The 24,353-nt window shown below is 46.2% G+C and overlaps 1 protein-coding gene across 1 annotated transcript in view; it reads left to right on the top strand.

Annotated features, from left to right (window-relative positions):
• Nucleotides 1-24,353, top strand: part of LOC135919174 (cell adhesion molecule Dscam1-like) — a 283,407-nt gene that overhangs the window by 191,187 nt on the left and 67,867 nt on the right. Inside the window, 1 exon segment of the mRNA XM_070536458.1 lies at nt 18,761-18,909. Within this exon segment, the coding sequence (XP_070392559.1) occupies nt 18,761-18,909 (149 nt within the window).

Genomic DNA, 24,353 nt, shown 5'->3' with positions numbered 1-24,353 from the left:
GCCCTGCAATTTATACTTTCTAGGAGGGAGGAAGACGAAGCGCTTCTCTTGTGAAACAAAACTTCGTGACTTCCTCTCCAAGGCCAGCAACAAGGAAGCTCTGCTCAGATTCCTTCGATATAGAAAATTCATACCGATACCAGCGAATATTGAGTGAATAATTATTTCACCACGCGACATATCTGATTCTTTATAATTCATGGGAAAGGGCATAGCGCAACGCTTAGTATCACGTTTGCCGAACGGGCTATTAAGGCCTCCCATTGCAGATGACTTTCTGGAGGTCACAGTGTCAGAGCTCTCCAATGTCCTTAGATCACTGCCTGCCTCAGCTCCAGGCCCTGAAGTCATTTCCAATGCCACGATAAAAATGTTGTTTGCAATGTCTTCTGACGACCTTCGGAACACAGTAAACATATGAAGGAAATAGCCGATTTCTTAGCACGAGCTTCTTTAACAGCTCTAGTGATATCTGTGCAGCCGGCAACTGCGCACATCACTGCAGCCAGATACAGGCAGTTTTCTTTGACCGAAGACAAAAAAGCCGTGGCATTAGCAAGATCTACAGATTTTGTGCACCTAAATTGTTCTTAGAACCGAAAATGGTGTCCTAACCGGCAATCTGAAGTTTCGTTTACAAGGCTGCCGTTGCCGTATTCCAACATTTAATTTTTACTTGCACAGATGGGGTCTGGCGGTATACCCTTTATGTTACCTCTTCAAAGAGCCGGAATCCATAAATCATCTTTTATTATCGTTGCGGCGGTTTTCTACTCATCGAAAACGATGTCTAGAAATTACGCTTCAAAATCTAGGATTGCCTTTAAGCAGCACTGTCGTACTCTCCCTTGGAGCAACGGTATTAGGATGCAGCCACAGGAACGTTTGCCTAACCTTTTATAATTTCATATGTGGCACAAGAAGACTGCCTTATTAATATTTCGTAGTTTTCACAATTAACTTACGTCTACTTCAATTTAGAAAATTCTAAAAGTAAAAGAACAAATTCTTATTACTATTATTAATCAAAATTTAACTTGCTCATGTTTAATTATATACTTTATGTACTTCAGTAACAAGTTTTTGTTAGTTTTCCTATCAATACAAGGCTGACTATCGTATTGATCACTACTCTATCTCATATATTTACAGTTTCTTTTTCATCTTCAGTTACACATTTATTTTCCTTTCTTGTGTTATTTATTTATTAACTAATTTATTTTATTTTTCAATCATATTACCACCTGATTCGTCGCCTATTCCCCATAGTGGGTTTGTATCATTAATTGAGGATTCATCATCATAATCAGATTTTGCCCGCCTCTGTGCTTTTCTGGACTTCTGACTGCACTTGTGGGGTCTACCGCCCCCTACTTCGCGGTGATGGATGTACAACAACCCACCCCGAGTCGACTCACAAAGCCGACTCATCAAGCACCATCGTCAACGGAAGCTTCCAGCACCCCAAACATCCATGTTCGAAGGGAGAAACCTTCCAGATCTCTCTCTACAAAGGAATGGCCGCCACTTCCGCGTACATGACCGGCAGAAGAGCCTCAGTAGAAGCCGCCCCCAGTACAGCAAGGTGCTGTACCCGAGGAGTCGCGGAGAACAGATAAGCGACGGACCTTCTTAGGCCTTTAACGAATGCCATTCGCGTGTTAAAAAACAACATGGACACACCATCTGACAGAAGTGCGCTTCAAGTACTGGACGCTCTGAGTGCGGTGCTGGCAATCCTTGAGTTGATCATGGCTCCCCAGCACTGCCTTTCAGGGATGAGGTCCGAAAAGCAGCTATTTTGCAGTGCAATGCCCGTGGACTCACAGCGCGCATTTCGGATTTCCGTCGCTTAATATGTTTAATATTTAATATGCTTAATATCGTTAATATGTTTAATATGTTTCCATTTCCAATATGTTTCCCCTTATCGTCATTTGCGAGCCGAACTTATCGAATACTATCAAGCTTTCTGCATATGAATTGCCTATGTCGTCGACTTTTGGTGAAAATAGTAAAGTTTTGGGGTTTATTCACCATGACCTCAGTTACATTCATCTGCACAATGCGTTGGCGGGCTAGTTGGTGCGAATCCATGAATACTTTGTTTAGCGCCTTGTCCTGTCGTCTATCTTGTGTCTGTCATTTTGCGCTAAACAAAGTATTCATACATTCATCTGCCTGTGCCACCTAATGAAGGTAATCAATATATATGCCTAGCAGTAAAGAAGATGAATTTTACCTTTACTTTTGTCGGTGCCTATCTATCTCCTTCAAGTCAATTTGGTCACAAAAGACTGCGAGACATCCTTTCCTCAACTCCTGATCCGTGGGTCATTATTGGAGACTTCAACGCCCATCATACACTCTGGCGAAGTTCGAAGATGAACGCGAGAGCAGAGCTCTGGCATCTTTCGCCTCCAGTAAGCAGCTTTGGTGGTTGAATGCTGGAAGTCCTATGATTCTACGTGGCTCTACATACAGCAGATGTCTTGACTTGGCTTTTGTCTCACGAAGCCTTGCCAGACGTGTTGGATGGCTTGCGGACTTAGAGACGCACGGAAGCGAGCATATCCCCACGTACGTCAAAATCAGAGGATTGTCTTCTTCTAAAATACGGGATACGATCCAAAGAGTGGATTGGACTAAATTTCAGTGTGTCATGGAAGAACACTGTGAAACCGATTAATGTTTCGACTTGGAAGAGGCAATCAAAGGCGCGGTGCAAGACACTATGCGTACTCTCACATGCTCTTCGAAACTGACGGTGTTAGGCTGCTGAGCACGAGGTCGCGGGATCGAATCCCGGCCACGGCGGCCGCATTTCGATGGGGGCGAAATGCGAAAACACCCGTGTGCTTAGATTTAGGTGCACGTTAAAGAACCCCAGGTGGTCGAAATTTCTGGAGTCCTCCACTACGGCGTGCCTCATAATCAGAAAGTGGTTTTGGCACGTAAAACCCCATAATTCATTTCAAACTGACGAAATTTGATGCGGAACTACGACTTCGAGCTATTAGACGACGCGCTGAACGAAGGTACCGGCGCACGAAGGAAATGGACCACTTACGGACCGCCAGGCGCACGCAAAAGAGGATCCAGTGCCAGTTAGGCAAGCTAGAATTGCAACGTGTGACTAATGGGAGTCGCTAGATCCTCGCAAGCCTTTATCGAAAATATGGAGAACGATGCGCGGTCTCCGGACACCCCCAGTACAGCGGTTCCCATTCAAGAATCTATCCTTCTCTCAAAAGAGATGAGATTGACGTGGCAGAAGAGTTTTGCGCCAGATTATTCGGCGAACTCACAGCTCCCAACATTCCACCGCCTTCGAATAGTTATCCGCCACCACGTGATCACAACATGAACCTACCATTCTCAGTCCACCGATTTAAGGCAGCATTAGCTTTGTGTGACCATACATCAGCGCCAGGACCTGATGAAATTTCCTACCGAGCCCTGTGTCACCTGGGTGAGTGAGCGAGAGTTGTGCTCTTTGAGCTGTACAAGGAATCTTGGAGAGATGGCACACTACCCGTAAGCTGGATCACAAGTCGCCTTGTTTCACTGTTTAAGCCTGGCAGAGCACCTTGCAAACTCTCATCATATCGCCCGATCGCTTTGGCAAGCTGTGTGGGCAAAGTAAAGGAGAGGATGGTCCTAGGACGCCTAAGTGGTACTTGGAGTACCCCAGCACCTACCCGGATGCCATGGTGGGCTTTCAACGTGGTCGATCATCGATCGATAACGTCGTCGACCTGGTCACCTATTTTCAGCATGCGAAATGCCGTCAGCATCTCAGTGCTTCTTTGTTCCTCGACGTCAAAGGGACGTATGACAACGTTACGGATGAAGCCATCCTCTCTGCTCTCAAAGAGGTAGGAATGGGTGGTCGGATGTTTCAATGGATACGCAGCTATTTCCCCATACGATCCTTTTGTATAAGCACCGAGGAAGGCCATATTTCTCTACATTATAGCTACCGCGGCGTCACCCATGGGTGGTGTAGTCAGCCCTGTGTTATTTAATCTAACCCTAATTGCTCTCCTTGAGCACGTGCCAAGCACAGCCAAGCTATCAATGTACGTGGATGACATCTGCATATGGACGTCTGCAGTAACATGCCTACAGTTGGGAGAGAATTCAGAGAGCTGCCATCCAAACTGCTATCGACCTCTGTAATCAAGGCCTGCAAATTTCCTCCGAGAAATGTGCAATAGTGCCATTTACGCGCAATCTCATGACAAACTACGGCGTGATGATAAATGGCCAAATAATACCATATCTTCCATCTTACAAATTTTTAGGTGTCTTAATGAACAGGGACTTGTCATGGCGCCCTCACGTATCATACGTGAAAAAACGGTTGCTTGGCAACTGCCACCTGTACAAGTTTTTCACTGGCAAGACTTGGGGAATGTCGACATATGCTATGCTACAACTATACACAGTGCTTTTTTTTGGCTTTCTGTGGTACAGCTCGACAACAATAACCAACACAGGCAAAACGAATCTACGCACACTATAAAGTGTTCCGGCTTAAGCGCTCCGTATTTGTCTAGGCCTGCCTCAGGGTGCATCAACAGTGGCGTATATAGCAATTGCTAGAGACCACCTTGTCAAGACCCACATTGAAATTAAAGTGTTGAGGACCCATATAAAGCATTTTGTCAGGACTCCTCGCCCCCACCTAGCCTCTCTACCAGCAGACAGACCACGTACATCTTTCAGCCAAACGATAACCGCACATGGTGAATCATTGCCAGCTTGTTCCATTCCGGCTGGAAGACCTTCGATTCCTCCATGGTGCCTCGCTCAGCCAAAAATCAACCTGACAATACCTGGCATAAGGAAAAAAAGCTGATCTATCATCACGAGCCCTTGAACAGCTCACGTTACTACTTTTGTATGAGAACTACCGCGACTCTACGCATATCTACAGTGATGATTTTGTCCTGCCAAACAGCTCCGCTGTGGCAATCATGAAACCAGCGAAAGTTACAACCATAAAATTGAAGACGACTCATGCGACAACATCGACGGCAGTATAGCTCGCAGCGCGCTTCAGCTCCCTTCATTCCATCGGTGATGAACCGCCACAGAAGCGGACGATCCTCTGCGATTCAAAGACGGCACACAGTCTCTACTGTCACCTTTATGACGCGGACCGCACGAAAAGCTATTATTTCAAATTACAGAGATGATGCAACATATAAGTGATGCAGACCATCAAATATTTCCAATGGCTTCCTAGTCAATGCGGGATTACCGGCAATGAACAGGCCAGTCAAGCTGCCTGTTCAGCCCGTAATGAGGACGACCACGTACCAATACCACTTTCTAGAGGTGACGAAGCCCGGAAGCTCCTCCTGCTTGCTCACCTTTGCACCACGTTGCAATAGAATGAACCATATTTCAGGAATTCCCTACTGTACTCCCTCGATCCCACAATAAGCCTTCTAGTCCCATGAAAGCTTCGCCGTGTAGACGCCACGCTTTTGTATAGACTGTGGTTTGGCGTTGCCTTCACCAAAGCCTATGCGTTCCGCAGTGGGATGACCTACAGCGTAAACTGTGACCGCTGCGGCCATGAAGAATCGATTGGCCATATTTTGTGTGATTGCCCGCAGTACACTCCACAGAGGTTATCCGTTCGCCATGAACACGACCGGCTGTACAACCGACCACTATCGGAAGAAGGGATTCCACACCATCGACAGGACCTAACGTCACAGCAGAAGGCCGTGCAAGCGCTACTGCACTTCTTGGGATCTATCAGCCTTTGTGAACGTCTCTAAATGGAACGCCCTTTGAGTGTGTGTCTCTTTGTGTGCATCTTTTTTATTTTTTTTACCATTTCCTCTCTGTCCTCTTTCTAACCCCTATCTCTCAACCCCAGTGTAGGGTAGTAAACCGGAGACTAATATCTGGTTAACCTACCTGCCATTTGCCCTTCATCTCTCTCTCTCTCTCTCTCTCTCTCTCTCTCTCTATATATATATATATATATATATATATATATATATATCATACTTTCGGAGCATCATAACGAACACTTTCCAGAGCGACGCGCTTACCTCCTACCTACTTACTCGTACAAAAGCACGTTTCCCAAATTGTACCTCGTTTCGTGGCGATCGAATCACCAGCCCTTCAACTAAGCTAACTTGACCGCAAAAAGACATTTAAACCAACGCGAAGTCGGTTCTCACCTAAAAACAACGTCGAAGAACGTCCTCGAAAATAAGGCCGCTAAATAACAGAATGGAACAGAATAATGGAAGAACAAAAAGAAAAGATAAAGAGGGCTGGCACACGTCGCGTTGATCGAAGGAGCAGCAGCGGCGGGGAGAAGGAAAACCGCGCTGAGAGGCCATTATTACCCGTTCGAATCGAAACCGCAGGCAGCGGGGGCAGCGCGACCAGTTTCCGAGAGCACGGCTCTAAGGTAGTAGTTGTACATGGAGTGCTGCTGCTGCTGCTTCTGGCTGTGGCAGAGCCGGCATAGCAGTCTTTGCCGCTTGTACGGCACGCCGCAGGGGGTCTTGGAGTTTAACGATGTGAACATAAATCCCCGGTGGCTTCCGCTCCTCTCCGCGGTGGTGCGCGCGACGCGGTCGGTGCGCTGAGCAGCTCGCAGTGCATAGGGGAGAAATCAAGAGCGAATGCGGCCCTCGCCGTACGTTCGGCCTCCCCTTTACTTTCCTTTCCCAACCAACCTGATTCCCCAGCCCCCTTCTTCCTTTTTTTTCCTCAAACGAGACTCTCATGAGGAACTTGTGCTCACTTGTGTATGGTACGCTGTAGCTTGTTAGCGACAGCGAGTATTGATTTTCGTTCTTGAGTCTCTCGCTTCTGATTTGCTTTTCGACCGCGGTGCTTTTGTTGCGCGAAGGAGAGAGAGGGAGAAAAAAAATAGCGGGACGTTGGCGGGCAAAAGTTTGGAACAGAACATGGAAGAGTGCTTGGAAGAAAAGGAACAAACAAAAAATTCCGTTAGCGCGATGTTGGTAATAGATGAGGAGATCGATAGCTCTGACGAGACTCGACCGACGCGCAGAAAGGAGGCGGAATGCAGGAAACAACGTTGCTAAAGTTGGCAGCCTGAAAACATTTTTTTTCTTGCTTGTTAAAATGTTCTGTAGCCTAGCTGCCGGTCGAGTGATTACCTAACACCATCTCTGTTGTTAGCCGCCACAGCCTGTTGCGTAGTTACAAGCAGTTTATTTATTTATGTATTTGGTTGCTTTACTTACTTACTTTTACTTTACTTACTTAGTTAATTTACTTACTTAGTTACTTGACTTACTTACTTTGCATACTCTACTTACTTTTTACTTACTTTACTTGCTTGCTTGCATGCATGCATGCATGCATGCTTCGCCCTAGCGGACATTACTACCAAAGAAGAAATACAAACATAAAGCAGACATCGCAATGACAGACATAAAGTACGGTAATAATCAACAGTGTTTTTAATACAACAATATCAGTCCAAGAAGCATTTCATTCCCTTGGCACAAAAACAAAGAATGTTGATAGACGTCATCACCCCTAAAAGTAAATTCGCGGCTTTCAATGCATCCTCACGTCTTTTTGAGATAAAACATGGCGACTTAATGGACTTGTCTCTGTCAATTCTCATTAAAAAAAACAGTATTTAAAAAATTCAACCTGTGCTTTTGTCGGCAGTATATAATTGTTTGTTAAGATATATTAATTTTACTTTCTGTCGCAATCCATTTCCGGCTATATACAATAACTACAAACCTCACTCTTTATTTTGCGATTTTTCAAACTTACCCATGAGATCGTCAGTCTATGGATACCAACAGATGCATCCGTATTCAAGCAAACTGCGAACATGAGTGAAATACAATTTTTCTTTTAATGCGTCATGGTAACTGACTAAAACTGCGGCGTAAAACACCCATCGAATCCATTGCCTTATTCCTGATGCGCGTAATGTGCCTATTCTACCTTAAGTCGGACGTCATTAAATTTCGCAGATTGTCATACTCGTCATCCTTCTTTAAGGTTATATTATTTAAACTATAACTAAACGACTGAAATGCCTGTTTCCTTGAGGAGTTGATTCGTACACGTTTTTTGAGCGTTCAGCCATATTTCTCACTTATGGCACCAAGCTCCTATTAAGTCTAAACCAGACTGCAATGATATAATATCACATTCGTTATTTGTGACCCAATAAATTACACGATCGTTTATGAACCTTCTAAAAAGGAAAGATATTCTGTAATCCAATTGATGACAATGTTAATAAATTTATATATAGAAACATTTCAGATGAGATCTTGTGGAAATACAGCAATTGCTTTCTTGAAATCTAAAAATATGCAGTCAGTTGTGTTGGTTTTGTCCATTGCAGAGGCCAGATGGTGAAAAAAATTCAAATAAGTGGAACACGAAAAGACGTTGACGAACACCGTGCTGGCTGGAACATTATATACTGTGTTTAACTAATTGCAGCATGATTGAAATGTAAATGAGGTTTTCCATTATCTTGATTATGATACTTGATCACGACAAAGGTCTGTAGTTCTCGACGCTGTTGCGAGTTGGTGAATGGCTACCACCAATGCCAATTTTCAATAACCGGGTAAATGACTTTCAAATAAGCATTCGTGAAATAACCTTAAAAGTTAAAAACATAGAATCCCAGACAAGGTTTAAAGAATTGCTGCCGGAACATTATTGGCGCAACAGGCTCCCGTCTGCTTTATTTTCTCTGGTACTCTACGCGCATCGTTCACACCAAATATAACTTGAGGCATTTATGTCAGTGCACTTAATGTTGGAATTGTACAGGGCTCTTTTCTGGGCTTCTTGAGATGCAGTTTGCCCGTACGGACCAACACTTGCCAGACAAATCTTCGTGCTCTACAGGCTATTCAAGCTCGGGTTCTCAGGGCTTGTCTTAGTTTGCCAACATGCACCTCGACAGTAGCGACTATTGTGATTGCCCGGGACCAACCCATACAAACACACATTGCGGTGGAAGTGTTGAGAGTGCACATTAGGCACTTTGCCCGTGCCCGTTCTCACCATCTGGCAACACTACCGTCAAAAAGGCCGCAGGCATCATTTTGTACTACGATTTCGGATTATTACACCTGCCTTCCATCAGGTTTCACCCCCGCATCTAAGCCATCGATTCCTCCATGGTGTTTGGCTCGACCTACAGTGCACCTCACCATACCAGGAAACAGAAAAAAAACATCTGAGCTGTCATCACCTGCTCTTAAACAACAAACTATATTCCTTTAGCATGAGAGGTACGCCGACCACGTACATATTTATACTGATGGATCGAGAACTCTCCAGTGTTCTTCTGGAGGCGTGGTCTTGCCAGCGAAAGTCACCACCATCAGTTTCAAGACATGCCACCCAATGACACCGATAGCTGCGGAACTTTCAGCTCTTCGCCCTGCACTTCGTCTCGTCAGCCAAGCGCAACCTCGAAGATGGTCAATATTCAGTGACTCGAAGGCAGCACGGCAGTCTTTGCTATCAACCCTGCGGCGTGGACCACACGAACAACTGGTACTCGAGATTAGAGAACTAATCGATACCTCGAATGAGAAAGGACACCACGTGACATTTCAGTGGCTTCGAAGTCATTCCGGCGTCATAGGAAACGAGCACCCCGATAACGCTACTCAGTTGGCTCTTCAAGGCGACGAAGAGGAGCCGATACCATTATCAAGGACAGATGCCGCTAGAAAACTTCGAATGCTCAGCCGTGATATCACGTTCCCCTTGTGGAACGCAGGGAGTTTTCAAAATAACCGGCTTCACAACCTAGACTCATCTCTACGCTTTTGCATTCCAGCTAGACTCTGCTGTCGCCAAGCTACCCTGCTTTGTCGAATATCGCTAGGGGTAGCATTCACCAAGTCTTTTGCTTTCTGCATCGGAAGGGCCAACGACGCCTCGTATGATGACTGTGGTAACGAGGAGACTCAACACCTTCTCTGTGACTGCCCTCGCTACAATTTACAGAGACGATTGCTCGCAATCGCGATAGCGCGCTTTGACCGAAGACCTGTAACAGAGGAACTTATTTTAAAATGCCGCCATCACAAGCCATCGCAGCGGAGGGAAATGAGGGAACTGTTGCAGGTTTTAAAGGCAACAGAATCGGACAAGCGGCTGTAGCCGAACAGATGTTTATAGTGCTGCAAGTGCTACTGTTCTGTGCGGTGACAGTATGCGGTGACAGCGACCGACTGCGATTGTATGTCTGTGCTCCTTTTTTTCTTTATCTCTAATTTGTTATCACTTTACTTCCCCCTCCCCTCTATCCTCAGCGTAGAGTAGCAAACCGGATTTTCCCCTCTGGTTAACCTCCATGCCTTTCCCCTTTCCTCTGTCTCTCTCTATGTCGGCTCAGAAAAACCTTGTCAACAGTACCAGATCACTTTGAATTAAACCTGGATGATAAAAAAAAAGATCACTAAAACGCTGAATTTTTCTAACGCCATGTATTATGCTTTTCTAGTGGGTTAAAGGGAGAACATAGTTATTTTCTTGGCCGTTACACCTAACATATCAGCAGAACTCTTCAGCATCTTTGACTAGTTTTTCAGCAATACTTTTAGAGAGTGCTTAGCCATTTATACTTGACTGCAAGAACTAGTTATAAACTTTTAGCTCTAACCTAGTTTCTTCCTATTTTCTTGTTTTTAACTTTAGATAAACTCCCCTGAGTTTTTGAGCAAATGTGTGCAGCCTGCGACTGATGATAGGTCGCTAGGTTTATAGGCTGGCTATATGCATATAAAATAGCCAACGTACGATGATAATATATGACGATCAGGACGAGGTTGGTACTGCCATTACAATGACATACTCGGTGCCAATACAAATGAAAAAATGGCAGCGGCATAGCTCAACTAAGCCTTGATAAGCAAAGCTAAAACATGATTTAGCCTGGTTAAGTCTGGGTTTCACTTGCTTTACCTTTGATGTAGCTGTAATTATTATACTTAGGTATAGAATCGTCGTGGAGCCAGGTACGACGGCTGTGCCTAAGTCGGTGGCTAGAAACTACTGTGATTAGGCTTGGGTAGACACGCATCATTCGACGGTGCGATGCCTGTTGTGCCAAAGGGAAAACACAAGTGCTAGATATGCAAAGGGACGCCGCCAACACGCGCAGCGTCGAAGCACAAACGGACAGGGCACGAACGCAGTCACTACATTGATCTCAACGGTGCGACGCCTGTTGCATTCCGGACCATCTCCAGTGAAGCAGCTCGCCGCGCGATATCCGCGGGGTGGTCAGACGCCACTTGGCGATGACGGCATAAAATACAGAACCAAATGACGGCTCAAAGTCTTCCGCTTCCGCGCAACGCTCAGACCGCCCGGCCTCGCTCTAATCCATGGCCAAGCTTGCACTGACTTAGCGAGCGCGGCGCTCTTAGCCAGGCGCGCGGCGAGTCACGTGGTCAGGCGGAAACCCAGCCCACCCAGCTGCAGAGAGCGCATGCGCCAATCCGGCGGCGGCGGCAAAGCTCGGCACGGTGGGTCACGTAATTTGCCGCCAAGGCTAAACGTAGCTGTAGTCAACTGACGGTCAAGTTGCTGGTGATGGCGAAACTCGGTTCGACGCGGTTAGTAAGCTTTAAAAGTTTCATACCATATAAGAACATACCACATATACAGCCAACGTATTTGTTCGCCAACATCTCCTTATATCATGCCAATAAGAACAAGCACTTATGCCGGAGATTCTCGTATTATTGCCTATCTATAGTGATCTCCTGTCGGCAACATTCATATGCATAGTGCAAAATCGTGAGTCTGATTTTGTCTCAACTCTGCTGAGTGAAGCCGAGTTTTTAAACAAGCGCATTGCGTTCACGAACATCTGTACATATATTATAAGCATCAGTCAGCAGACCAGTAGTGATCAGTCGTAGGGAAAGTTCGGATAAACACTGATACAGATGTTGCGAACTTGTGAAGAAAGAGAAGCAAATTTTACACTTAAGCAACGTTCGGAGCAAAAGGAAAGTTATGCTGAACGTTCTCTGTAGCTGTTGTTCTTATGTTAAACACTGGCTTATGTGTAGCGGAAAGGGGACAAGTACTTTTATGGCTAGCCTTAAGTGCTGAAGCAAAACAGAAATGTACAGCAGTAGCCTACGCAATCCAGAACATAAATACTTTTGTCTCCTGAAGAGACAAAAGTTAACTTGCGAATGAACATCGGTAGCCAGCCTCGGTGGTCTCGCAAAAGCGCCAAATAAAAGCCAACCACAGCAGCAAGTCGGTGGCAGAATAGAGGGAAAGAAAAGGTTTCGACAGCAGGACGTTCAGTTCCGGAGACGATACGAGAGCTTGGGGCCGCTAACAACGGTAGTCGTGCTCCACGTATGCCAGAGAGCGGAAGGGGGTTGATAGTGGAGTTGGGAGAGATGGGGGTGGGGGCGAGGGAGGGTTCGCAGAGATGTAGTTTAGCGAAAGGCGGTGGCTATTGGAAGAAGAAGCGCTCGATAGCGCCGCGGCGGTGCATCGGCGTCGAAAGGACAGGCTGTGGACGCAAGAGATTTGACGCGTCACTGGCGGATGTTTTTCTCCCCATAGCGCGAGAGAGCAACGGAAAAGCCGCCCGCAAAATAACACAGGCGGAATAATATGGATAATAATGATGAAATAGAGTTTGTTACTGCCCAAACACTTCCTACACCCCTTATAGAAGGTACATACGAGCGCGAAAGAGAAAGAGAGAGAGAGAAAAGAAAAAGAAGCGAAGTTAACGAGGGAGATAACAAACTGAAGCAAAGCGTGTAGTACTCCATTCTTTTCAAGCGCAATAGACCGGCGCGATGAGGAGGCTTCCCTCGAGTACCGGCATCGGCAGCTTCGAAGCGACGAGGCTCGCAGGCAGGCGCGCGAGGAGAGAGAGAGAGCGGAGGGGAAGGAGCCACGCACAGCGGTGCGCGCGGCGGGCTGGGTATCGACCCATTAAGCGGGAAACCGGCCGGCTAATTAAACGCCCGGAGAAAAAGCGATGGCTCCTTTTACACGGGAAGCACAAGCGCGCGCGCGCGTTCTGCCAACGAAGGAACCCAACGAACGCCGTGCGGTGGCCTCACCCTCGCCGTCGTCCTCCATCAGGGCGAGTCAATACCGGCTGGGCTTCTTTTATCTACCCGCGTGTGTACGAGTGTGTGTAGTTATTTGCGTAACACAAGGGAGCCCCGCCTCTGCGCGCTCGCTGCGCATTAGCGTGTTTTAAGAGGCCTCGCTTTGCGGCCACGGCCGTGCGTCGGTTACCGCACTGCGTAACGGGATACCGCAGCTTTGGAGGAGAAACTGTTGGCACAGACGGGGATTTGAGACTTCGCGTTTTTTTTTTACCTTCTTTTTACTTTAGCTGCGATGGCGACACCACGAGAATCTAAGCTGGGGTTGGGGGTAGTTGCGGTGAATTGCGCTCTGGGGTGAAACTGAATAATTTGCAGAAATCCTTGACAAATGTTGAGGATACAAAGGAAGAGGGGCGTTCACGGGAACGTGGAGGCTTGAAGTTATTGACAATGGTAGAACATGGATTGGAGAGCAAGGACAGCAGCTACACGCCGTGACCCTGACGGAAGACAAATCCGCTCGTCGAAACGCTGGCTTCACCGGCACTCCTTGTTCTACCACCGCTAATTGTCAAGAAGAGCCTGTTTGAGGAAGCCTCTGGGCTCCGCCCACATCTTCGCACCAGGCCGCCATTACACAGCGCTTTCCGCAGCCGAAGACGGAAGAGAGGCATCAGATTCGAAGCCGCGAAGATGACAAGCCTTTCCCGTTGGCTGCTCCATATACACTTGTCGCAGTAAACGAACGTGTAGCGCAGTTTGTCGCCCGTTTTGTCGTCATCGCCGAGTTGTTCCGGCTGGCGTCCAGGTCATTGCGAGTCGGACCCCATTGTGTGTCGATTGCTGGGCAGTTGTCCGATCATCGATGCCGTCCAGAGAGCCCACGATGCGGCGGCCAGGTTCGGCCTGCCCGTACCAACGTGGGAGCGGTCCGCTGCGCGATAAGCGCGTATTTCGGGACTGTCAATAAAGTTTTTCTATCCATCTATCCAACCATCCGTCCATCGAGGCCTTTGTGGAATAGGAATCACGTTTTCACGGTTTAAGGGCATGTTGTACGACACCACAACATGATGTGGTGGCCGTCGGCTACTTGCTGTGCTCTGCGCCCTAGAGGAATATAGAGTGGCAGTGCTCCCCGAGTGTTCGGAAGTTGCCACTTGATTGTTGCAGACGATCGAAGCAGTCTTAGAGGAGCAGCTCGCGCCAGTGTGGACGCTAATATAACCCGGTTAGGTATGGTAAAATTAAATTGTGATACCTGTGACGCGATCACAAGTAGTGGCCTTTGGTTCCTTGCTTAGATAGGCGGATGTTGCTCAATGGATGCCTAGCAGAGCGCAGTACACTGGTTGGCGTGCTCAGTAGAAAACATCAATGTCAGTCACCGGCAAGGTGGACCTTCGCCGTTGCAGGCATCCATTATCCCGGGCGGATACGGAATTTCTGTTTCCTATTTCTTCCAATCCATTCATACCCTCTCTACGTTCTGTGTCACATCTTGCTGTCACTTCACAATGTTCGTTTCTCACAAGTTATTGTTTTTTTTATTTCCTTTAAATTTTATGCTATACGAGACTTTTCTGAAGATATAGGTGGACTTAGCAGCAATATATCTAAAGCTTCCGCCTCAATATATCTCCAACATGCTAAACCTCGCATATTTGGGCAATTTTACTGCAGTTAAGTATGCGGGTGAATGTACCAAATAAGATCGAGAGCTTGACGAAAACTCGTCTAGCCTGTGATGATCCTGGCAAAGAATAGCAGACACGGACCGCAGAAATAAAAACAAAAACAAATGACGTTTCGACTCCCCGTAACCTTTGTGAACAAAGTTGGGAACAAGGTTATCAACAAGGTTTCGCATAAGCTTCCAGTACGGGAACCAAAACGTCATTTGTTTTCTTTTGAAGTTTTATTTCATTTGTCGGTTTCCACTATAGTTCGCAGATTACCAAACAGGCGTGTTGAACCTGGTAATTGATATTAAGGAACGAAAAGCTGGACACTTCTCGCAATCATGCGATTACCGTTCGAGTTCTCCATATGACTAATATCTTCATCGCTATTCTAGCTCAGTTAAAGAATTTATGGTTTTGCACATTCCAAACGTCTTAGCCAGATATCCGAGAAGTCCACACAGGCTCGTTAAACCTATCTACTGAACTGCATTGTCACCTTACAGAAGCAACGCCTTTCGAGATGAAATTCACTTCTTGCATAGTAATACGGCATAGGCGCATAAAACAGGGCTCAAAGTGCTCAATGCCATCAAATACCTTTACTGTTTCTTAGTTTTTTGTAAGAAAACCCAATTACTGGTCCCAAAGTGCGGACGTTGGGTTTGATATACAACACAATCATGGTGTGCCTTAAGGAAGCACTGCTAGCGTGCTTTTCTTCATAATTACGAGCTTTATTAGCACCGTAAAAATGGTTAGAACGTAAGAATTCCTTAATTCTAACCTTTTTTTTTCAGCGTTTAGAATACACAAATAATTTTTCTGTTGCCAATTTTCTTTTTAATTCTCTTAATTACACCTTTCTATCTTTGCCAATATAGTTGTACGTTGTATTTATTTGGACTTGTCCTGCCAACACTTTTAAACACGAACAATTCCCAAACTGCTGCGATGCGTTGTTCCGTTTTCATATTCGCAGAATTTGTACACACAGCCTAATTCAGACTCCACAGTGTACATTTGGGATTGCTCCATGCTTAGAAATCGGCTACATAGCTATTGTACGTCGCATTTGCATGCATTACCCTAACAGGCATACTGATGAGTTATTTCCTGCTCGCACATCAATTTACTCTCGTGGCACCTTCACATGCTGTGCTGCATAATGCACGCACTATCTGATAATAGCACAAGCCACAGAGTTTCTGTATTCCGTTCACGTGCAGGTAATTTAAATGATCAGTGATTCAAGTTGAGCAGGTATAATCGAACGGCAGGCAAAACTCTTCTTTTGGGCTGTCATCTATTAATGAACAAGCATTTCTTATTATCCACTTTACAGTGCGACAGCGTTCGGTCACAACATAATAATGTTATGTCGATCAAACCTGGCTATACCGTTTGGTCGAGACCATTATAGTTAAGAGACGCGTAAAGATATTAGGAACGCCTATAATATTACACCAAAGTATTACGCCCGGAGATTGCGCATAACATGGAAAATATTGTGACAACTCCTCTCCTCTTGGCAATATATCTCTACTGCTACAAGCGACTGTGCTTAGCGCAACGAAGGTGTTTTACGAACGCAACAATGGCTTCCTTTAGCACGCTCAAGTTAGCGTTACGAAGTTCTTCCGCTGTTAAACACCTTTCTTCAGCATGCGTATTAGACTGCTTTCTATCACGTAAATATTACGGTGATACAGAAAGAGCCATCGTACCGCCCAGTGAGATTAAGGTCACCCTGGACTCACCTCAGTTCCATATCAAAGTAATCCCGCCTACCAATATTTTGAAGCTGCGGGTAGCACACAGGCGAAAATGAAAGCATATTCAACTCAACATGGAATCAATACCGTCTCAGGGCAGCGCACGATCTATCTTCGACGCCGTACGTTGGGCCCCTGTTAATTTCGACCACCTGGTGTTCTTCAACGTGTAGTTATATCTAAACACATGAGCGCTTTTGTTTTCTTGCTTTCTTCCTTTATTTTGTGTTGTGCTTCATTGAGAAATCAGCCACCATGACCAGTTAGGTAGGTTGGATAGGGTTAAATGGTGCCCATCTGGAAAATTCAGAAGCAGTGGTTCTACACTGCTGCCCCCTTTTACCTATATGCCAATATGAAAAAAAAAAAAAACTAAATAAAATGTACAAACACTCACACATGCAAGATGGCGAAAAAGACAAAAACAACAACGAACGCAAGTAACTGCCTAAAACTATCTCGATAATATTGAACACATGTCCGTATTAATGAATTAGCGAATTAATGAAACCGCTATTTGAAGAAGTGATGGCTCCGTGCTAACACAGTAGCCTGCGACTGCAATTAAAGCTGTCCTTTCAACGCCACTAACCAGGCCGGGAATCGAACCCAAGATTTGGTTCTCAGCAAAAAAACAAAAAAAAAAACAAATAAATAAATATTCAGAACAAGGCCTCGTCACGAAAGGCTCGCTCTCGTGAGTGCTACACGTGCCGCCAGCCCTGTTTCGCTTCCCTCTCTCTCTCTCTCTCACTCACGCGCTCGACATTTGAGTCTTCCCATCGCAGCCACGACTGAGGCCCGCTCGTTTCGCATCGCCCGTTGCGCGCAGCTCACCGCCGTAATTAGGGCTGCACGTCGGCTCGCTCTGGAGATCGCCGAGCCTTCCGCGCCGAGCTCTGAAGATAATCGTTGCCGCCGGTCAGCACCTCGGCTAGCGGAGACGCTCCCAGAATGGCCGCCCGCATCCCAAACTCCCAGGCCCACCACGTCCGCGGCGCCCGACGACGCCGAAGAAGCGGCGATGCTGGTGCCCGCAACGGGAACGAACGGTGATGCGCAGGCGTGGGGGAAGCGGTGGCGAGCGCCGACCGTTAATTACGGACGCCGGGGGCGTCCCGCGTGAGCAAGTGCGAGCTGGCCGCGTGTTTACGGGCTGCCCTGCGTAATAGCGAATGGCTGATTAAGGAGTGTCATTGCAACCATTCTCGCAGCCCCGGTTACAGAAGGGCGATTAGGAGTTATTAGCTTCCCGTGCGTGCGGCGTGCTGCCCGCTCTTGTGAGTCATATAATTAGCGTAATTAATTTCTCCCCGGCAGGAGTCATATGGTTGCGCTTGTGTGACGCTCGATGAGTTGACGCCAAAAGTATTTACTTTTAAAGTCTTTCCTTGTTCGGACGGCGGTTGCCACACACAACATCACTGTCTGCGCCAATGTAACCATTTCCTCGAATAGAAAGTCTTGAGGCCTGCGGTCTTCAAAATACTTCACAGGAGCGCGGAACCACTGCATGGGATTACGGTGCTTCTAGGAAGGTAGCCGTTCCAAGAAGCTTGCATGGGCTCGAGCAAGGCCTGGGTGGATGTTACAACGCTGCTTGCACTTGCTGTAGTGCAACACCTGCTACGCTACCGAGTTGTTAACAACCCAACCTAACGCCAGAGGGAAACTCGGAGCCGGTGACGCGCCTTGTTGCGCATATTCCATTCAGTTCTCACTGTGGCCTTCCTGGCACCAGTCAGAGAAACAGAAAATTATTGCGTAAGTTGTGCTATTTCTATCTGAAATTTTACCAAGGACAAAGTAGGGACAAAATGAGAAGTTATGTGCCTCTATCATTTGAATGAATTATTGATGTTTAATGGTGCAAGCGCCAAGTACGGCCGTGCATCCATCATTTGTGGCCATCTCTTCCACACCTACTTTTATGTGTTACGACTCTACCCATAAAAAAAGAAATTGAATATCACCGGACCACGTGTCCTATTCTCCTGCTTCCCGGTGAATGAGGTCTGCGTTTTAAATTGCTGCTAAATCTTAAGTGGACAGTCAGTGAGATTTTCATGTTTCCTTTGCTGGAAAAGAGAGTAAAAGGTGATCTCCGTCTTTTATAAGCGAAATTCAGTTTCCGTGCCTGTTACTGCGCACAAAAAATGACGTATTGCCTTTGGTCTTACAGTTTCACCCAGGATGACACACCAACTCCGGATGGTCTGACTTCATCGCTTCTCTTTGCTGCAACCGAAAGAAGTGACTCTGGCTTGTATACCTGCCTTACCACAAACAAGTTCGGAAAGGATGAAACCAACATCAAATTACTCGTACAAGGTGAGCGTTTTCATATGCAAACGAAAAAGGATTAAACGCTGAGAAAATCGAGACGTCCTTGGGGTGAAATAAAGCACGGAGTAACTGCTCAGAAGCTCCTGAAAAGTGCTAAATTTTGACAGGCACAAAGAACAGCTTTGAATGTAGAATGTGTAATTGCATCTAAATCAGAACCGGTATCATTGCCCCAATAAAAGCAGCACCGTTGCCGTAATAACTCTCGCTGCCATTTAGCCCTGTGATGTCCACTAATAAAAGGAGGCTTGCCAAAATTCTGTCTTTTGCACGGTAGCTGGCTCGTTCCAGCAACTGATTTAGCTGAATATTTTTTTTTTCGCTCATCGAAAACGTTCTCGACAATCCTTCGTTTCTGCTCCGTGCTTTCACTGTACAATTTATTAATAATTTTATATCTCTCTCCATCCGAGCCGGTCATGATTTGGTCATTCATACAATGCTCTCTATTCTAGTCAGTACATTGCTAATGTCAAATGACTAGAAAATAGCCCATCGCAATGGGGAACCACTCTGCCTCATTCCGGATGTTCTTCGCACAAACAATAAAAATGGCAGTCGTCAGCAATTTTTCTGGAGCTGAAATGAAAAAAAAAAGAGAGAGAGAGGCCGGACCCGCCTGAGGAAGCTTCGTCGTCGATTCGACTGACGAAGTTCAAGCGTTATCATAGAGTTCTCCGTTGTTCTGCAGGTCATCAAGATTGGTTGACGCTTCGTTGTAAACTTGCGTCATTATGAATTCTCGCTGCACCTTGTCTGTTAGGCTTCTCGATCCCTGTCTAAAACCTTCGTCCTCGCGTAGTATGTTCGCTCTCCATTCCATCGACGCGCTTAGCTCAGTCGTAGCACCTTGATTTCGATCTGGTCTTGATTAACGATCTCTTCAATCTTAACTCCCTCGAACACGCCCTCTTCCTGACCATCTCTTCCTCGTTCGCAGCAATAAAGTCGAGCCTGCGTTTAAGCGTTATCGGCCGTCACAAGTTTGCAACATCGCTCTCCGTTACTTCCTTCTTTTTTTTGTTTTCATTCTAATAAAAAAAAAAGAAACCGCTTCGCTCAAAGCGATGCATCAAAGCAGCCGCGCCTCTGATATTTCAGCGTGCCCACGCAAGATGCTTGCTCTCCGCGCGACACTCCAGGGCAAATATATCGAGCGAGCCAACGCAACTCGGTAACGGAGAAAATAACGAACCGCTGCGCACACCATTGGAAGGAACAAAACAACGTAACATCTTTCTTCAACATCGATCTTTCTCGCTGTCCTCCGCCCCAGTTACCGCGCGTTTTGTCCCAACGCTATCTCCGGCGACGAGTTATAAAGAGAGAGAGAGAGAGAGAGAGATAAGAAAACGAGAGCAAAATTGTTGCGGGCGCCAAAGCAGATAAGAAAATGAGGAAACGAAGCACTGACACGGACAGAGCGTACAAAGAGAATCAACTAGCGGACGGCGCTCGTTGCGGGGGCGCGCGCGCGCGCGCTCAGAGCGGCCGCTGCTATTTTCCAAGAAATTATTTCACGGCCCATTGCACGCCTTCTCTTCATGCCCGCACCATCGCTCAGGCACGGCGCTGCCTCCGCTGCTCGTTGCTGCTCGCTTGCCTGCCAGAAATGCGATGCCGCCCTCTGCCTTCGGGAGGGGATTTGGACGGCGTCCCCGCAAATTTATGTCGCCTGGCGCGCTCCCGCTGTCTCTTTTTTTTTTTTTGATTCTCGGTTTACAGTTATGCCGGCGTTCCAGCTTATTGAATTTTAATTCTTTTCGGGCTTTTTCGCTGTGTTTTGAAACGCCGGTAGCAAGAAGAGAAAAAAAAATTCAAATGGTGCTTGAAAACTGCCTTTACATGGCTCTAAAGGAGCCTAGGAAGAACGAAAGTAAGAGACAGTCTAAAACCAATGCGCGAAGCCAAAACAAACGAGAGAGGGTGAGTGGATGGATGCTTGACGCGACCTTCACGAACGAGCCGCATAAGGTCAAAAGTAAACAACGGCTGGCGGACATTTTACACTACTCCGCCTCTTTCTTTCGTTGCTTCTTTCTTTCTTTCTTTTCTCCATCTTTTCCTTCTTTCTATCTCTCACATTCTCTTTTTTCTTTCTTTTTTTTTTGCTTTGCTGGGCCTGACAGTGTCTACTATAGGAAAAATTTTTTCGTAGTCGCTTGCCGTATCTTGCTGTGTTCAGTTCTTTAGCCACTAATTTCTCTTGTGTTCAGTTTTCTTTTCTTCTTCTGCCACTGACACAACTGTTGTTTGTAGCTTTCTTTTCTTGAACCCCGGATTCAACAAAATGAGAACATGTGCCTTGCACTTCAAAGCACACGGGAATTTTGCTATATGACCGTACTAAGCCGCGTCTATACGCTTTTTCACGTTCTGTTGGCTACAAAGCTCGATGTTACGAGGAAACATAAACGTCAACGATTGCCATCATCATCGTTATTTTCGTCGACATTGACATTACCACCATAACCATCAGCCCATTGCAATGCGAATGGCTGTCCCAGTGAACTCTAATTTGTGCTGTTCTGCCGACACGATCATATATGCCTGCAAACTTTGTAATCTCATCCATGTACATAATTCGCTGCCGTCGTCGACCGCATTTACCTCATATTAGAATAGAAGAGAATGCAACATTATATCCCTATTGGAAAATCCTATATGCCCGGTACCATAACCCTGTTTGTCCCTAGATAACGACACGGGAGCAAACATAATTACGGTACAAGGTAGATAGGATATTTCAATAGGTATAAACCATGTTTATTTAGGCACAAGTACCTAAATACAAGTTAATCCCAGTCCACATAAGTCTTGTGGATTCTGTGCGTGATGAGAGAGAATATTTGATCTATGAGGCCCTTTCACAGAATGAGTTCTGTCCATTGAGTCAGCTCAATGAAGCTGTGATTGGAATCTTAGGGACTTGTGAGTGTACATATGTCTGCTGGTCCAAGAAAGAACGCCATTCAATATTAAAAGACTGTGCAGACGCAACATCTGTAGTATTTACCAAGTGCAAGAATACATAGCTACCCTTAAAAATTAAATTCTGGGGTTTTACGCGTCAAAATCAGGACTTGATTGTGAGGCATACTGTAGTGGGAGACTCCGGATTAATTTGGACCACTTGGGGATCTTTAACGTATCCCCAATTGACGGGACACGGCCGTATTTGCATTTCGCCCCCATCGAAATGCGGCTGCCGCAGCTGGAATTTGGTTCTGCGCCACCATACGTAGCAGCGCAACGCCAAACCAACCACAACGGGTACACAAATCTGACCCATTTTTTGCATTAAAATGTAGTTGGCCCATTACAAAATAAATAAAAAGGAACGGTAAACACCCTGCGAAAGCTTTAGTTAATGTATTATAACTAATGCAGTGGTAATAACTCGGCTGCGAATACGATGATACTGCAAGGACGTAGAAAACGAGAAGAAAGGGGGTTAATCGAGGGGCCTGATTTTTATTAGTCATATCATGAGAAGCCAACAAACACTGACATCGAAGCATTCACGAGGGTGAGCGACTCAGACTACCATATTCCAAACGATACAGGCTTACGTTGCTAGTTGCTACTTTCGGCATCATTATCATCATCATCATCATCATCTCTATGTCCACCGGAGGACGAAGGTGTCCCCAGCGATCTCCAATTACGAGTGTGTTGCGCCAGCTAAGCCCTTCTTATGCCAGCCAATTTTCGAATTTCATCACATCACGTGATTCTCTGCAGTGAGCGACGGCTGCCTCCCTTTTCTTGGCACCCACTCTGGTAGTGTAGTAGACCACCGTTTATACGCCCTACTGAGTACATGACCTTCTCGCCTCTATTTTTTGCTCTTAATCTCAAATAGAATATATTGCTACCCCCATTTCCTTTCTACTCTTCACTTCTGTCTTCCTGTCTCTTAACGTTACACCCAGTAATTTTTTGTTCCAGCGCTTCAACCGCAGTTATTTCCGATCGTTTGCAAGTTTTAAGCTTTACAGGTGTGGAGTTGCTGCAAAACAACTTCGTGATAACAACGCAGTCTCACGTGCAGGAAAGCAAAGGCTTTTAGCGAGGGAGCAATTTCATGCTTTCACATTTTTTATTCAGTTAGTATGATATTTATTAAAAGTAGCTATACGCATTTTTGCAGCAAGATCAGCAGTGCTCACAGCATTCATCGCGGGGAGTCCAGCTTGACACTTTCATCAGCATTATCGGAGGACGACAAAATTTATCCCTAGTCTATTTTATTATAATACGTCGAACTTAAGCCACTTATATTTCTGTCTCCTCAATCCGCGCTTCCACCGTGTGCGCTCACGCAAGTCGCATGCATCAATGTGCAGAGTATTTTGAATTATGTATCAGGCGAGCCCGCTACAAATTTTGTATGCATCACTTGCTCGACTCTTACGATTACTATATTATTTTTTCAGTGACTTTATCAGCCAAGCACCTCGCTGCCTAGTCATTTTGGGGTACGCGTCAGAAACACACCGGGCCTGGTCGAATGCATCCGGCACTGTGGCACCGAGCAGTAAACCATGCTATAAAAGGGGGCAAAAGCATAAATTGCTGCCTTAGCAATGAAGCATGCCTTCTACAACTTTACAATCAAGGCTTCAATCAAGGTTACGGGCACCCGAGCTGCAAACAAATGAGCGAACGCTCTTTCATAATATAGGTCCTGCGATAACAGCCTTTGGATGCTTTCAGGCAGAGAAGTACCGTTCATCGAAAAAACAGTGCCGCTTTCCAAATTAGCTTCTTTCTCTGCCCTGCGAATAGTTTGCACAATCTATGCAAGTGTGGTTGACTCTGTATGCCCCTTTTAAGCATAACATCAATAAGTCGCATGTTCTGCCGAAGAGAGGAGCATTGACAGCGATAGGCGGGCGTTCGAATATTACACAGAGCATAAGGCCCGTACTTTCACAGGCAGCATAAACTGCAACAAGCATTCGCCTAGCTAACTAAACACGCGTGGTGTTTTGCGGCCAGAGGCGCAAATGAACACGGCTCACTGGAGTAACCACGAACGCTAGCGGTCACCGTGCTGACATGATAGGAAGCTCCGGCAGCGGAGGCCGCGAGTGCTTGTTCCAAAGCGAACGTTCCGTACAGGCACTCCCTTTGTACCATTTCAGCGTGTTGCGCCTCCGAAACTCCTCAGATCACGTGATTTCCAGCACAGGGCGAGCACTAGCTTCCTAGCCTCGACTGCTCGCCCGCGCAACCGCTGCTGATCGCGTGACCTGCAACACCCGACGGGTGGGTCCCGCATGCGCGTGAAACCCGGGATAGCTCGACGACGGCTTCAGCGTGGCTTGTGTGTCCGTACAATTGATAAAGCAAGAACTTGAACCAGCGTCTTTAGCGGACCAATCATTGTTTTGTGCCTCGATTTTGTCCGACACGGAGATTGA

This window comes from Dermacentor albipictus, chromosome 3, assembly GCF_038994185.2.
Source record: "Dermacentor albipictus isolate Rhodes 1998 colony chromosome 3, USDA_Dalb.pri_finalv2, whole genome shotgun sequence".
NCBI classification, from domain to species: Eukaryota; Metazoa; Arthropoda; class Arachnida; order Ixodida; family Ixodidae; genus Dermacentor; species Dermacentor albipictus.
This window is presented reverse-complemented; position numbering and strand designations above follow the sequence as displayed.